This window comes from Phalacrocorax aristotelis, chromosome 3 (assembly GCF_949628215.1).
Source record: "Phalacrocorax aristotelis chromosome 3, bGulAri2.1, whole genome shotgun sequence".
Taxonomy (NCBI): Eukaryota; Metazoa; Chordata; class Aves; order Suliformes; family Phalacrocoracidae; genus Phalacrocorax; species Phalacrocorax aristotelis.
Genome location: NC_134278.1, coordinates 27,190,133 through 27,206,511, shown reverse-complemented (window position 1 = coordinate 27,206,511; position 16,379 = coordinate 27,190,133). Strand labels below are relative to the sequence as shown.

The following is a 16,379-nucleotide window of genomic DNA, read 5'->3' as shown; positions in this document are numbered from 1 at the left end:
CTCCGAAAAGCACTTGGGGCCCTGGCTTTGCAATGTTTACACAGAAGAGCTTCCTGGGCTTTCAAGAGCTCATTGCAAAGACACTGTTTAACTCCTCTGAACTTCAAGTCAAAGTACCGAGACTTTACTTGGGACAGAAATCCTGTAACAGAAGATTGTAATCCTGTACCACAGCACTTCAAATCTGGACTGCAATTCCACCATTAAATTTAATTTACACATAAGAAAACAAATAATCTGTCTAATTAGATTTCTGGCACAAGTGGCTTACTGTCATTTAATAAGCCTAGAATTCATGGATGAAACAGATTATGATATTATTATAATCATATAGTGCATCATAAAATCTACCATAAAATATGATATTACTGGTGGTCATATAGTGCTAAAACATGAAATAAGGTGACAGCAAAAAAAAAAATAAAAAATAAACAAATAGAAGAATTAGTCACAATTCCCAGTTTCATATCTATGCTTAGTTTCTCACTTCAAAAGTATCTCCTTTGAACAAAATTATATAGTTTGTTACATTTTAAAGCAGCTTTCTGTAGACTCGTAACAGTACATACTACTGTAAGAGTTGGATCCGTTGATGGTTGGTATTTTTAGGCCCATCCACAGCAAAGACAGGTTACGGATGTCTATCAAACAGATACTGTGCAGCCACATATACCTGCCTATTATTTAAAAGAAACCCACACCCTTGACAGTGACTTTTCAGGCAATTATTGCATGCCTGTGCTAATTCACCATTAGGCAATGCCAAGAAATTATCAGAACAGCAGATAGCTTCAGATATTATTGTGCTCTGTCATGCTGGATGGAGACCTAATTGCTTTGACAGGCGGTATCCCCCTGGAATCTGACGGAAATCAGGTTTGCTGGCTGACCCTGTCACTTCTGTTTGCTGCCTCTGATGTCTCTGTCAGGAGGCACAGCTCACTTGCAGTGAATTTGGTACAGTTTAAAAAGGGCTGTCCTTTGCTGGGCATTTTTTGAGAAAGGTCCCACAGAGAATCAGCAGGCACTTGTTCTTCTGTGCTGGTTATTTCACGTCACCCTCATTATTTCTGGCTATTGATCATCAAAACCTAGCAGGAAAACACTAACTACAATACCTTTGTACCACTCAGATTCACCTGAATTAGGAGGTGATGTCTAGTGCTTTACCTAGTGCTTAAGCCGTAAAGAGAGTTTATTGAGCTGAAGTGCAGCTTGCTTGGCAAAGAGTGCCTGCAGCTCCAGGAAACAGCATGAAAATAAGGCTGAGATGTTACATCTGCTGTTTGAACTGAAGGCACACCCATTTGGCTACCTGAATGCACAATCCTGTGCTACTGTTCGAGCCCAGCTGCTAGTGGATGAAGCACATATCAAAGTTTTCTTTTCATCTCTAAGAGATATGGTGCATAACTTCTCATATTATCCTATCGCCCAGCTTCATCTCTTACAGCAGGATCGCTGGTAGAAATGAAAAGGCCTGAGGAGATCTGGTGCTGCAGTTAGCAAAAACCCTTGGATAAAAGACGTACCACAGAAGTTTTCTGAAGACAGCTTTGTGCCCACACGCCCCGCTGGGGTGAGCAGGGTTCACCAGAGACCCTGTTTTTGAGGAATCTGTTCTGGTTCCCTCACATCTTACATCATCTGGGCAGTCAGTGCAAGCACTCCAGACCAAGAGACAGTACTGGTTAAGATAATCCACTCTTAGCTAAGGTATGAGAACACCCTGTGTATATCTTGAAGATACACCCTCTTTAGCTGAAGATAAGAAAGGACTTTATGCTTTTACAAACATTTTTGAAAAGTAAGCACTACACACCTACAGTTATATACTAACGCAAACTTTTTTGGATAAGTCCCGATGTTCCTCAGAAATTAGTTTTCATAACTATAACACTAAATGCATGACTATGATTTTTTTATCAACTAAAACTATGGAGACAAGAAAATAAAAACTTGTTATCTGGCCCCTACTTGCTCTGAGTACTGTTTGCTAACATATAATGCTCTCAGGCTTTTGGTTTATAATTGTACCTCTTTTTGAATTGTGATATATATTAATGTAATGCTTTTGTGGCTCAGTATTCTCACCTATAAAACTGCACATGCTTTGGTCATGTTCTTTGATGGCTAAGGATAAAGGAGAGCATGTAAATTCTGAATCTACTGTTTATACTGCAGTAGTGGTATGCCTGTACTGGCTGGCACCAATCAGGAAGTCTAAGACGCCAGTAAACTATATGATACACAGACATGCAGTGAAACGTAATGATGTTTACAGCTTCAGAAAACAAACACCCAGGATATGGGAAAAGATCTCAGACAAAGGCCAGGCAAGCAGAGATGGCTAGTTGGGTTGCTTCCACTTCTGTATTTATAATGCAAATAACAATACTGTAAATTCAACTGGCTTACCGATAAGTGGACTATATAGTGAAAAAATTATTAATTTGCTGATCCAGCAAGCCGTAGCCAGATCTTGCAATTATTTATTTTGAACAGCTCTACTGAGGTGAGCCATTTTACAGACGTCTACTATAAAGTAGCAAGCTCAACGTCAGTTACACCCCGTTACTGTTGTGATGGCCATTGCTTCTCTCCTCCCAAAGGTAAATTACAGTAGGATTTTGAAGAGTAAAAGCCCTCTGAGGCCTCAGGCATGATGACAGCATTTTTGAAAATGTGGACTTTGACTTTTATTGCACAGAACATTAGAAAATAGTTTTTCATTAGAAAATAGTTATAGACATACTTTATCAACAGGCTTATCAATGGCATGGTCTGCACTTCTTTTAGAGTGGTAAATGCTGAAGTGTACTTTGACTCCTCTGTCACCTGTGCTGGAATACGTGCAGTACTCCTCAGATAAAACAACACAGAATTAAGGAAATTGTTCTGAAATAATTACAAATGAAGTAGATACTTGTACTCAGATCTGATATATGAGGAATCTTAATACTCTTAAGTCGGTGGTGTTCAGTCCCACTCCTTCTGAACAAGAGAATGGGGAATTCTGAACTGGCAGCTCTCCTTGGACTTCTGTGCTTTTTGTTTTGCTCCATGTCAGCAGTTTTCCACTTTCTATGTAGTTTCTATTACACTGTATTACACCTGTATGGCAGGTATCTGTATACCAAGCTATGCTCATTTAATATTCTAGCATCACAGACAGTATAACATCTTGGTTTCCAAATTCTGATATGTAACAAACAAATTTAAAACTTAAAATCACCCAAAATATGTCCCCCATCCCTCAGAGCATTACTGGCTATGTTGGAAAGCTATTAGAGATCAAAAACTATGCCAAAACTGCAAGATATCAAAAAAGGCCTATGGCGATATGAATGTAAAGTGATTAAGCCTATAGTTCTTCAGGCAAGATTGTTCGCTGGCTGAAAAAGATTGGAAAAACTCAGATCTCTTGAGGGTAGGAATTTAGAAGTACAAAAATAGCACTTCAACATTACCAGGTTTTTTTGACAAGCAAGAAAAGGAGAGGAATGAAACCCAAATACACTGGACTGGGCACTGAAAGAAGCATTCTGCCTGCCTGGGCAAAATTATTTTAAATCAGTGGTTCTGTATTTACCGCATATTTTGACCTATAATTGCTTCAGCATATTGTAATACAAAGTTATTGCTGAATATGATAAAGAACATTTTAATCTACTGAATGTGCAGAAAGCAAAAATGACTTTTTAATAGCACTTTAGTTTTGACTAACAGAGATTTATGTCAATGAGAGAAACGCTTTAACCAAACCACATTGCTACAAAGTATATGTGAATGAGACAGACTTTAGCAAAGAAATACAGCTGCCTGTAAGATCTGGCCTTTAATTTTTCCTATTCCATTTTTATATCCATCACAGAGGTGTTATATTTTGATAACACATTAGCACAGTTATGACATAAAAATTGCAATACCTATAAATTAATTACATCTTTTAAATATAAATAAAATATATATATATAAAATATAAGTATCAAAGATGTTAACAAAGTCTTGCAAACCTTTGACCTGACAGAAAACTGTAAGTAAAAAACCACCTCAACTGATTCAAAATTATTTTATCAGATTCCCTCTCCCTGAGCTAGCGCTAGCCTCTGCTTGCTTTTCAGTTTTGGATCCTTCCCACCCAACAGGAGCACTGCCATGAAAAATTGTGGGTTTCATGTTTAGAGCAACTGCGTCTAAGAAACTCATTTCACAGAAGTACAAGGCCTTCCAGATTATAAAAGTGCTTGCAGACATGTCCCATTGATGGCAGTTCTTCCAGTATGCATTATAAGTGCCCTGCTGTGACTGCTCTGGGACCACCGCAGAGGGAGCGGGACGGCAAGGGGAGAAGGGGACAGGCAAGTAAAATAGACTGAAGACTCCAAAGGTGAATCCAGGCAGATAAAATACCTGAAATAATTACTTGTTGTGAGCAGATGACAAAAAATTGATAACCGGGCCACACAGTAATACCACTGAAAGCAAGACACATGTCCTCTTCCAATGCATGCCATGTGCCCTGTGTGATTAGAAAAGCTGGGACATGACCTCACTCTCTCTAATAAAACTATCAAAAGCCAAAAATCATGTTTCACCTGGAAACCATATGTATGACTACCATGCTGGTTTTCAGCTAACAGGAAGTCATTTAACAGAAGGTCAGTGGAAGTGAATGATGAATGCACCCTTCAGTGTAGCAGCTGAACCAAAAAGCACCTGCTGAAATCCTTGTGGGGTGGTATATTTTGGCAGGGAAATGTTGCCTGTGTGTTCAGCTGGGAGCTGTGTCTTTCTACATGCTACTCTCAGCTTAAAGAAGATATCCACTCTTTATCAGATGCTCTACAGATAATATAGAAAACTTCTGAGTGGGATGACAATTACATTTATCTATTCTCTCTTCCTGAGTTCAGCAGATTGCTCTAGCTTTTATGAACAATAAAAATAGAATCCCTCTCTCTCATCTGCTTGGACCGCTGCAATTAATGAGCTAAGACAAGCATTGCCACAAGCGCGACTCATTATCATTGCTCCAGTCTGTGTTCAAATTGTATTTAAAATAGTTGGCAAAGAGCATTTTTGAGAGAGTAAAAAAAGATTGCTCCACACACCCATATTCTACAAGTTTCTTTCTGTATAGAAACATCACTCTTCATACAGGCATGTAAAGAATTTGATTTTATTTCTTACCAGGCTGCAGCCAGTACTAGATTGTTATTGTATGATACACCGGACCAAATGAGATCAATAGCAAATAATAATTTTTTCTGTAATGCACAACCTCTCACTCTTGCCTGAAACAAAATAAAACCAACCCCAAACTCTAAGAAAATATTTTCCTTTTTATATGATTGTAAAATGAGTCAACTGTTTTTCTTTACTTGAGTAGGCCCACTGCTCTAGAAGACAACACAGGCATCAGATTTTGTACATAACTCTCTCACAAGAATTCAAAGAAAGTCCTTTTTGACTTACTAATAGCCTGCCTACAGTGGGTCCAGCAAAACAGAACAAGTTGCACTCGTTTACATTGTAACTTAATTCCTTCCCAAGGGTCCAAGTTTTGCAAACCCTTCTCGCATTAAAAAGCCCAACCATGAGTAATTCAGCAAAAACAACTGCTTTTTTTGATTTTCCAAAATGATAACACACTAACCATCTAGATTTCTATTTAAGCTTCTAAACAAATAACTTTTTAAAAGCCTTACAACTATCACTGATTTTATAAACCCAGGCTTAAGACTGCTAGTCTATTTGAATAAATCAGTGAAAAGTATTGCATATTTATCGAACAGCATGCAACTTCATACATTCCATCAGAAATCCCAAAAGTATGTCAGGGAAGTCTTTCAGTGTTTTCTGCCTTGTGCTACAAACCAGCAGTCCTTGGGTTGTCTAAACAACATAGTTCTTTAAAAAACAGGTTTGAATTCTCTACAGGAAGAGCTGATCCTTATTTGGATATCAATCTAAAAGACTCAGAGCTATGCATTCTCTTTAAAACTGTATGGGAATGTCTCAGTGGTGGAGAGAGGAATCCAGTTAATGAAGTAAGAGAAAAACACACTGCCAGAAGGACCCTTTGGTGGTCTGTCCTGTCCTTTCCCTGTTGCCTCACCCTGCCAATCACACCTGAGAAGATAGTACAAGCTGTTTCTTGCACACATGTACAAGCCTCATAACTGATGGTTTTGAGGCAACTCTTAGGAAAAGTCATACAAGGAGAGGACACTTCATTATTGAGGTCTCTATGTTACTTCATAGAAGAGAAGGAAGCTTCACATTAAGCTGATACAGATGAGTAATCATCTTGATACCATTTCCCAGATGAATAATCTCAGGAAAAACGGCTAAACATTATCAGTTGCGGTTCAGACAGCCCAGCTGGGATGAGTCAGGATGTAGGAGCACCTTAAGCTTCTCAGAAGCCGGAAACCTGCCAATGATTAAAGGTAGAAGCCTCCAAAACGCATGAGAAATAAGGCTTGTCTGCAAAAGTCCATCCATCATTAAGGTCAGACAGTGTTTCTTCCCCACATGGTTATATCAACATCTGGAAAAGACTTGTGTCTCCCCAGCTGACACAGTCACACCAAACAGCTTCCTTGTATGAACACAGGTTATGTTGACAGAGGAGGGTGGTTGGCAAGCTGTATCATTTGGAGATGAGGTCTAGTTACATCAAGAGTAAACCCATTTTGTTGATGTTAGGTTTGACCTAAGGCACTCTGCTAACATCACAGATGTCCCGCAGAAGTGCTGTAGTATGGGCTACAATGTAATGCCATCCTATGTACATCCTGTGTACAATACAGTTTCCCTGCTCTAATATAAGTTCAGAAACATATACCACAAACATGGATTCATCTCCTTAAAACGGCTAGCTTATTTCTCTAGCATTTAATAATATTGATCCTCTTCTGTAAGAACAACTCCATTATTATATTGCCTGTAATTACCATGAAGGCGATGTGCATAATTTTTATGCAGATTGTGCATTTAAGAAACACGTACGTGACAAGATTTTCTTACAACACTTTTTTGTACTCACTATTTTTAGTCTAGTGTCGCATAGCCTTACAAAAGGTTTTCCTCTTTAGTCAGGAAAAATCACTGTCAGCAAGCAAGTTGCTTAATGTTGTTTACAACATGTCTTCTTAAGGTCAAAATTAACATACGTAATGATCATTTTAAGGAGTGACACTGTGATGCATCAAGCATGAAAGAGGTCAAGAGTAAATCCACTAATAATGCCATCTTATCCTTATATATCTCCAAATATTCAAAAGAATCTAGGTTTCAACTGTCTCAGTCTCCTTCATGAATTTTTGGGCTATTATACACATATAAATATATATTGAATGGGTTACTTCATGGGGTGAATCAGTGCACAGACATTCTCTGCCTTGCCCTTGTAGGAGGTGGTTTCCTACTGCACCAAGTGTTCAGGTAGCCCAGGGAAATCAGTGCCTGAACTCAGGCACTTGGGTTTGGCACTTAAAATTAAGTGGTATGAATACACCCACCTCCAACAGTCTGTTTACTTTTCCCCAGAATTTTGCCCAAATTCCGATAAGAGTTTGCTTAGAGCTGTATTGATTTAATATGATTTGCTGAAGAACTTGTTTATTCTTTACAGGTTTCTGTTTTTCATGTGTAAGCTTCTCCTATTTCCTTTGAATATTCTCATAAGACTACACATCTCCACTACTACACAACAAAGAACCCTGTTGAATATAACTATATTTTTATAAGTGGCTTAGGAGAAGTAGGTTAGCCTGTTTACAAAGTGTTTGCCTGCTGTAAGCATGTTTTAAATACCTTACTTTACCTTACTTAGAAAGCCTTTAAACTTTTCTGTGCATCTGCAGACAGAAGAGGCTGAACAACACTATGCCTTTTAGATTTAATTGCTGCTTCCTGAAGCAACCAACCCATATCACTGTATCAAAAGTGTCATGGTTGTTGCTGTTGAGATTGTGCTGATCAACTAAACAAACCTTTCAGCTGTCAGATTTGACAGTGACACACACATAACATCCTCTTTATAAAGTGTAAGTGCCACAAGCACATGGGAGAGCCAATATACTATGCACCCAACCTTCTTCCAGAGAGGGATAAAAATCACACCAATTTTTCTCCATAACTGCATTCAAAGGAGGTATACAATCATTTTACAAGGCAGCACCAGCAGCTAAGACACCAATCAGAAAGGGACTGGATTGCATGCAGCCAGCCAGCTAGGAACAAAAAGTACAGCAGCCAACAGGAAACAACCTTTCTTCATGGCATTTCAAGATCTTGTAGCAAAATTGAACTAGTCTTGGCAATAGAGTTGACAGTGTTTTTGTTATTTCCCTTACAGTAAATAAATTGGTAGCTCGGGAGCTGCAGCTGAAAAAAATCACAGAGTATCTTGGGCAAGTCATGGTCAAGCCTCACTACATACAAAAGCAGAAAACACCAAATCTCACTCTGAAAGGGACAAAGAGGGAGAGAAGCAATTAATTCTCCTCTTCCTTGAACATACAGTCATTCTAGACTGTAAACTGCAGGACATAAGGCCTAGTGATAACTCTATTATCACAACAAATTATATGCCTTATGTAAATAGAGACAAGACACGGTAAAAAGATGCTGTTCTTCCTTTCCCCACCCTTTTCAGTCCATTTCTATTGCATATGTTTACGTGCACATTTCAGCCACTCTGAATTGTTTATGGATGCCCTTGAGCTAGAGCCCATCCTACCGATTTAAAGCCTGCAGGGTCCCTCAGAACCAAACTTCTTTCATGAGGAAGAAAGGGGAGCAGGAGACCCTTGCTACAAATACTTCTGAAACCTTCTCACATCTGTTTAAAGAGCTAACATAGCCCAGGGTCAAACAGATCTGCATCCTAGTACATTTGTTGGTGTTTTTTTTTTAAATTTGACACTGGAAACCAAAAGGTGGTTGGTACATACAGCATCCTGTCACTGAGGTGCAAGCCGGGTGTGCCTTAGTAAACTCAAGATGCAAGTGCCCCTAAGTGACAAGTATATTTGGAGAAGTGTCCATATTTCTTATAAATTAGTCATTAGTCAGAAATGAAGGTAAGGTAGCCAACTAAAATCTATTTCCTTCCTGTCTAAACATCATTTTTTTTCCTTCTGAGCTCTTTTTAATATTTCCTGACTAATTTCTGCAAGAACAGTGGGCATGCAAAATCATGAAGCCTGAGACTTTCAAGGTACACAAGTCAGATGTACACCAAGGTGTTATTTTCTTATAACAACTGGCTGCCATGCCAAACCGATGCACATTCCCACTGACGCAAGAGAGAAACTTTAGGATACATCCTGAAGTTAGGTAGAATTGTGTTACTTGAGGTATATTCAACTGAGGTCAAAGAAAAGGTATCCTGATGATCTACAAATTTCTCATGGACTGGTCAGCATTACAGTAAAATTGTAATTATGCTTCATTAATCCCTCCAATTAATCCCTGATCCCTTGTAAATAAGGTTAATAACACTGGTGCATGTGATACCAAGGGACTGATCTCAGTATGGGAAGACCTTTACATTTGAATTGTTAGCAGCCAGACTGTTTTTTCCTGCCTCTAGTAAAACACCAACTAGATTATTATTGCTACTTTTTTTTTTTCAACAATATTTTTCATGTTTACCTTTCTTGCATCCCGTATCATTTTCCGAATAGTTTCCTTTATGGTGTAAGGCTGTGCTCGTGGTGGATGAAAAAGGAGATCGATATTTGTGCCACCAGAAATTCCAGGCATCAGGTAGGGCCAACCTAAGTCAAGATTTGGAGCCTCCACATCTGATTCAATGGGCCAGTAGGTTCCCGAGGAAGAGGTGTCATCAATGGCATGGTTAGAGGAATAAATTGTGTTTTGGGGAAGTTTGTGAACATTGTTCAAAATATAATCAATTTCCTCATCCGCTAGGAACTCTGAGCATCTCTCTTTGGAAAGGAATTCTTTGTAGGCTTCTAAACCTCCTTCGATTAGAGCATCAATAGCTACTCGGTACCACTCTTTGTAATGCGGTTCAATATAGTTGTCTGATCTGCATTCATCATGTAAGGACGATAGCAAAGATGAAGTTTCCATTTTCACATATATTTTGTATAAAGTCTCTTAAACTTCCATTCGTGAGCTGATGAAATGTATCTGCAAAGAGAGAAAAGTAAGAAAACAATCAGAATAGTTCTAGAGATCTATGACACACACAGAGATATTATTCAGAATACTTTTCTGGTAACGTTGCTCTAAGTTTTTCTAGCACCTTCCAAGAATTTAGAAATGTTTTGAAAAGGCTCAGGGATTAATACTGTCAAATGAATATTAAAGAGCTAGATAAAGAGCTTCTATGTAAGGCAAAAATCAACACATAATTAAGTGATTTGATGAAGTTTTTATATAAAAAGCTAGAGCAAAGCTCATAATATGCTGAAGATCTGTACCAGCAACATCAATACATACCCAATGCATGTTCCAATACACTACTGTAGGCTGGGCTTCAAAACTCTATAACAACTGTCAAGAGTAGTGCTCAGAGAAACACTTCGGAAACCAATTATATTTCCTACTTTTGATGCATTAATCTTCCTCTGCAATGCACTCCTTTTCTCTGGCTTCTCTGAAACAGTCATTCAGGCCCTTCTCCTTATCTATCTGCTCTCACATGCTGATCTAATCCATTTGTTGCTCCCAAGGAGGACCAGCCTACCTCATTTCAGTAAGTTATGAGGAACTCCAGAAAGATTTCTCCTCCCACATCTGGGATCAAACTCTGAATCAGCAATCTGATGTCTAGTTTCCACCCTGCTCATTCCTTCTGCCAAAAGGAGCGGCTGCTTTAATCTTACCTTTTTCTTTTTTTTTTTTCCAAAACATTAATAAGAAGTTGTTTACTGCTGGTGATTTATAAATTCATTCTTACCATCTTTTTATTTCATTTAAGAAGGGGTGAGAGGGCTGGTTCTTGCTGCGACAATTTGGGATTTAAGGTAGAGAGAGGACAAATGGCCAACATTTCTTCCTTCATGCTTGTGCAACCCTATGGGACTCCAGCAACTCCACCATTCACCTAAAATCTAAACTGCAAGGAACTTCTGCACTGGGCAGGTAAGTCACCAACAAAAATGAAAAAAAGAGGGGGTGGGATTTTCATGGGAGTGGCATGATCATAGCCATGTAAAATAGAGACATGCTACATGGTAGCACTGCTTAATCATTAGGGGCTAGGGCATGAAGCTTAAGAGAAAGACAGCAGAAGTAGGAAGGATATCCAACAAAGGCAGAATGGTTACAAAAAAACATAAAAACTCTAGCCTGAAAGTTAGCATTGGTTTCCCTACAAGCCTAATTAATGGTATAGCAGTCTAATAGCAAGGAATAGTCATATGGAGTACTGATTGCATTTACTGTCATATAAACACAACACAATTCTCCCTTCTCATCAAGACCTTTCAGATACTTTTGCAAACACTGCATTTGCTTTCCACTGTCTACAGGGAACAGTTAAAATCTTCTTGAAAGGAAACATAAACTAGCTACATTAACCTAAAGGAACAAAAATCAAAATCTCCATACACTACTGATACTCCAAAGTTCAATTAAATGTTCAATTAGACCAAGATTTTCTGAGGAACTTGGGAAGTCTGAGGTTAAAAAAAGACCAAGAAAGAAAAATCCAGATCTGAGGCTGGCATCAGCATGTCACATGAAATAATTCCATTTGAATCTTGTCTCTCAGCCAAGTAGCAGGGTAGATCTTCCCAGATAGGATTGCTTTCGAGCCTGGGGGAAAGGAGTGTTTCTGGCTGCTTCCAGAGTAGCTCTTTGTGGTGAACTGGAAAGCAGCAAGCAAAAGGGATCACACTGCTCTCCCCGGACTGAGAATTACACGTATTCCTGTGACAGATATTCAGGGCTTCACTCTCCACTGCTCTTACAGATAGAAATAAAACGTTATAAAATAGGAGTGATACCATTTCACTTTGTGCTGATGCAGACACAGCCTGTGGTGTAAGGTGACGCAGAACCAAGCACGCAGTACAGACAAGACAGATGAATTCAAAGGTCAAACTCCTACAATACTGTAAAATTAAAACTTTCCCATCAGCGTCCCATGGAAGCCAATCACCTGGAATAGTTTTTCAAGGCATTTTAGATGAAGAATGAAAAACTACCAAGAGTACAAAATGCAGAGTTACTCAGCTGAGTTGTTCTGAAGAGTCCAAAGGCTAATACAGGTGGCTTTCCTGAGAATCTAAGACATCGCTCCTGTAGGGCCCTCTGGGACAAGCAACCCTTGAAACAGTGTCATAAAACAGTCAGTCTTATTATGACATTTAAGACTAAATCTGATTTTACAAAGGCAAATGAAAGATATTTCTCATTACTTTGGAACGGATATACTTCTAAAATAGGAATTTTGCCACCGATTTCATATATACAGTTGAGAAAGACATAAGTGCCTATTTCAAAAGCTTGTCTAAATCTCTATTTTCTTCTCACTCTTTCCTTTGAAAATAATAAAAGGGAATAGGGCTATACTTAACATGTAAAGTTGTGCAATATAAAATATTGAATGTTATTAACAAATAAAAGCCGCAAAATGACTGCATGTGTGTGCTGGTTCACGTGCGTTTTTTGTTTTGTTTGTTTCTTTTGATTTGTTTTTTGTAATAGTATAGTATATTGTTTGACTTTTAATGGAAAACAATTAATTAATTAATCATGGCATAGGTCAAATGCAGTAGCTTATGCTTAGATGTATGCTGAAAGCAGGGTATAAATAAATATACCATAATCTTGGAAAGGTGAGACTTCTAGTGCAGTGTCTTTCAAACAAGAATAGTTATTTTACAGTGAACATCTTTGATGTTGATCTCTGATTTACAAGTGCTGTTTATAAGAGAAGCTTAAAGCAGTGCACATTTAAGAAAGTAAATGTAAAATGTGTCAGCACGGAAATAAATCACAGAACAGATGAGAAAAATGCAAAAACTCTAATTCTGGTTTTTGAAATTGAAGACATAAGCATATGATACATTCATGAGAAGAAACAAAAGAAAACTCCCAAATTAAAACAATGGCTTCAGGTATATTTGACAAAAGCTCTAGATGTCTTGGCACAGGTATTTTCCTCCTTAGAAGGTAAGAGCTATTTTGTAGGAAATATACCTATGAAATCGATATAATTTTGGATAGAAAGGCTGAGGTTTCGACAAAATTCTAAAATACACTTTTTGGTGTCTTCTTCAACCATGTGTAAGGATTTCTGCATAATCAACCTGATTCTTCAAAGATCCTCCTCAGGTCAACAATTCTATTAGCAGGGTTGTGCACAGTGAGGCCCATCTCTGGAGGCTTCCAGAGCTTTATCAGACTTCATGTACACGACTGCAAATTTTACCAGCACCTGGAAAGCTGTTCCTCCTCTGAGGAATAAGCCTGGCTGTTAATCCCAGCCCAGCGTATCAGACACCTTCTCTGCTTGGACACAAGGATCAATTACTTTGAACTTTTTTATTAAGTGCCATTAATGGGCTTCAATTTAATTTAAACTCCAATGCAGCTGCTAAATCTGAATCTTTTGCTGAAGAACACAAATTCTGAATCTTGCAATGATGTGATCATCTTGTCCTTTTATTAACAACATGCTCGGACCTTTCCAGTGCCATTATCAGGAACCCAGCATGGAGAGAGCTTTTTCTTTGAAAAAAAATTAAATATGCCTTTTTGCAGAAAGATACAGAGCGTATCCCAGCTTCCACAAAAGCAGCAGATGACAACTGCCCCCTGAAGAAAATGACGCAACATTCTGCGGTGGTTCCAGGAGCACCGTCCTCCAGGCTCGAGCTAAAGCCAAGCAACTTCCCTACCTTACTAATATTCTCAGGATTTGAAAAATTTCCTATTCAGCAACTTTGGGGCGCAGCTCTAACCTCAGGCTCGTCCAGCCGGTCCTTGGCAAGGCCCTGGCCGTGTTGCTCTCCTCGGGATGTCCTTATCTTTTTTCCAAAGGAAATGCAATTGCTTTGACAGTTTGTGAATAAAGTTTCAACCTTGCCACCTCAGTTAAAGGGAATTTAAGCCACGGGAACACCTTGTCGCTGGCCCTTCTCTCAGGTATGGTTTTTGGGGCATCCACCTGAGCACCTCTGACCTGCGGCTCTGCTGAGGAGCCTCTCCACCGCTTAAGGGCCTGGTGTGACCAGCCTTTAACAGAATAAACAGGTGTTTTACGACAGCTGCCTTCCACCAACCTTTGTATTAAGGAATTGTATCAAGAATAAATAATAATTACCCACATTAAGCAGTGACAGGCAATTATTTCATTATTAATGAAATTACAGTATTTTCCATGGATGCGAAGGGCATCAAATTCGAGTGAAAAGCAACACCGCAAGCGCTCCTGAGCCTTTCTTTTTTCTTTTTTTTTTTTTTTTTTTTCAACCCAGAAAGTTAACTTTTCAGGCAAAACGGAGGCAACCAGCGCTCCGCTGGCACCGCCACGTGCTCGGAGACGCCACAGCCCTCAGGACACCGCACGTGTCTCACCCCGGGCCGCGGCGGCGCCGCAACGCCCCGCGCCCCCGCGGGACCCCGGCCACGCGTGGGGGGTGGGGGGCGGGTTGCGGTACGCGGCCCCGCGAGGGAGCGCGGCGTGGGAGCCCGTCCCGCCGGCCGCCGGCTCCGCCCGGCCCTTCTCCCGCCGCCGGCCCCCCGCCGCTCGGCGCCGGCTCCCCTCAGGTGCCCGCGGCCGCGGCCGGAGCCGCGCCGCCGCCGCCACCATTTCGCGACCCCCGCGTTTCAAACGCCCCGCGGCTCCGCACCGAGCAGCGCGGGGCCGGCGGGGGCAGAGCCTGCCCCTGCCGCTGCCCCTGCCCGTCCCGGGGGAGGCCGGACGGAGACCCACTTACTGCGCCGGTGCCCCGCGGTGGGGTCTCGCCTCCGGAGCGGCGGGGCGGCTCGACCCGGCTGCTGCGATCGCGGCGGCGGCGGCGAGTCAAGACGGCGCAGGGCTCATCGCAGGTACTTCCCGTCGCTCTCAGGCGCGGTGGGTGTGGAAACCGGTTACAACATGTCAGGACGGTGTCGCACCAAACCCGCCGCCGCCGCCGCGGGAGCGGGGCAAGGACTTGTCTGAACTGGGGAAGCCCGGCCCTCGCGCGGAGCGAAGGGCAGCGCCTTCCCCGGGGCCCTCCCGCCCCGGCCCGGCCGGCGGCGGGGCCCCCCGCCCCATCCCATCCCATCCCATCCCATCCCAACGCACCCCGTCCCGCCCCCCCACGCCCTGCCCGCCGGGCGGGCCGGCAGCCGCGGGCGCCCGCGGTTCCGCGGGGCAGGGGCCGGCCCGGGCCGCGGGCCTCGGCGGCCCCGCGGAGCGCCCCTGGGAGCGGGGCGTGCGTGTGCGTGGGAGATGGCACTCCAAGCAAACGTTGGCTTGAAGAAAGAAGTAAACCCATCAGCCTCGAGTCACGGTTTCCAGGTGAACTCCAGGGGAGCAAGTCACGGCAAGGGAGCCGTTCCCGTCCGAGACCTTTAAATTAGGTTCTGTGGATGAGACCCCTTTCCATAGCTCAGCTGCTTTAAAATGCTCTTCTTTTGCTCATGATGTCTCAGGTTAGAGAAACGGACCTGAAGGCAGAGCTCCCCATCCTGGCTGCGGTGCCGGCAAGGCCTTCCTGCAGCCAGCCTCATCCTCATCGCCTGCCCGCAGGCTGGGCACGCCAACGTGGCAATCCCACGTTTGGAAACGTTTGAGAGCCCTCCCTGAAAGGCTCATCCAAAACACGGTCATCTTTTTAGTAGGATCGTGCAACCGCAAGCAGATCAGCACATCACATGTGTGTGTGACTTAGTCACGCCAAGACTTAAGCACACCGTGTTTTCTTTGTCATTCTAAATTAACGGCAATACATAGAAAACTTTTTATAAGCTTTGCCCATATCATACCCTATGGTGCGTAACTGCAGGCATCTTTTTCATGAGCCGTTTAAGATGATGCAGTGCATCCCTGACAATGATGCTTTATCACCAATAATTCATCCAGTCTGGCTTTAAGCACAAACTTTTTTTCTAACCCTTACTGCCCAATAGTAAGTGCAGGGTATATTCTGTTTCTGAAGCTAAGCGTGCTTCTGCTGTGACTTTTTGATGATGGTTCTCTAAGAAAAAATAAAAAATAAAAATATGCAATTATGCAATATATATACAACAGTATACATATATAAATGTTTAAGTCTGGTGGCCACCAGGGTTGGACTTTCTCTGTACAGTTAATTCAGGTAATGCAATGCACAAGGGGAAATATGGATGGAAGTATTCAATTTTTTTTTAATTTAAAATTTATGGATGAAAAG

The 16,379-nt window shown here is 41.4% G+C and overlaps 1 protein-coding gene across 1 annotated transcript in view; it reads right to left on the bottom strand.

The window, feature by feature from the left end:
- FAM83B (family with sequence similarity 83 member B) overlaps positions 1-15,130 on the bottom strand; it is a 51,985-nt gene extending 36,855 nt beyond the window's left edge. The window contains exons 1-2 of the mRNA XM_075086993.1: positions 14,937-15,130; positions 9,670-10,173 (exon numbers count right to left, since the gene is read on the bottom strand). Coding sequence (XP_074943094.1) covers positions 9,670-10,113 — 444 coding nt within the window. The 5' untranslated portion in view covers positions 10,114-10,173; positions 14,937-15,130. The remainder of the gene's footprint in view (positions 1-9,669; positions 10,174-14,936) is intronic.
- Positions 15,131-16,379: the final 1,249 nt, after the last annotated feature.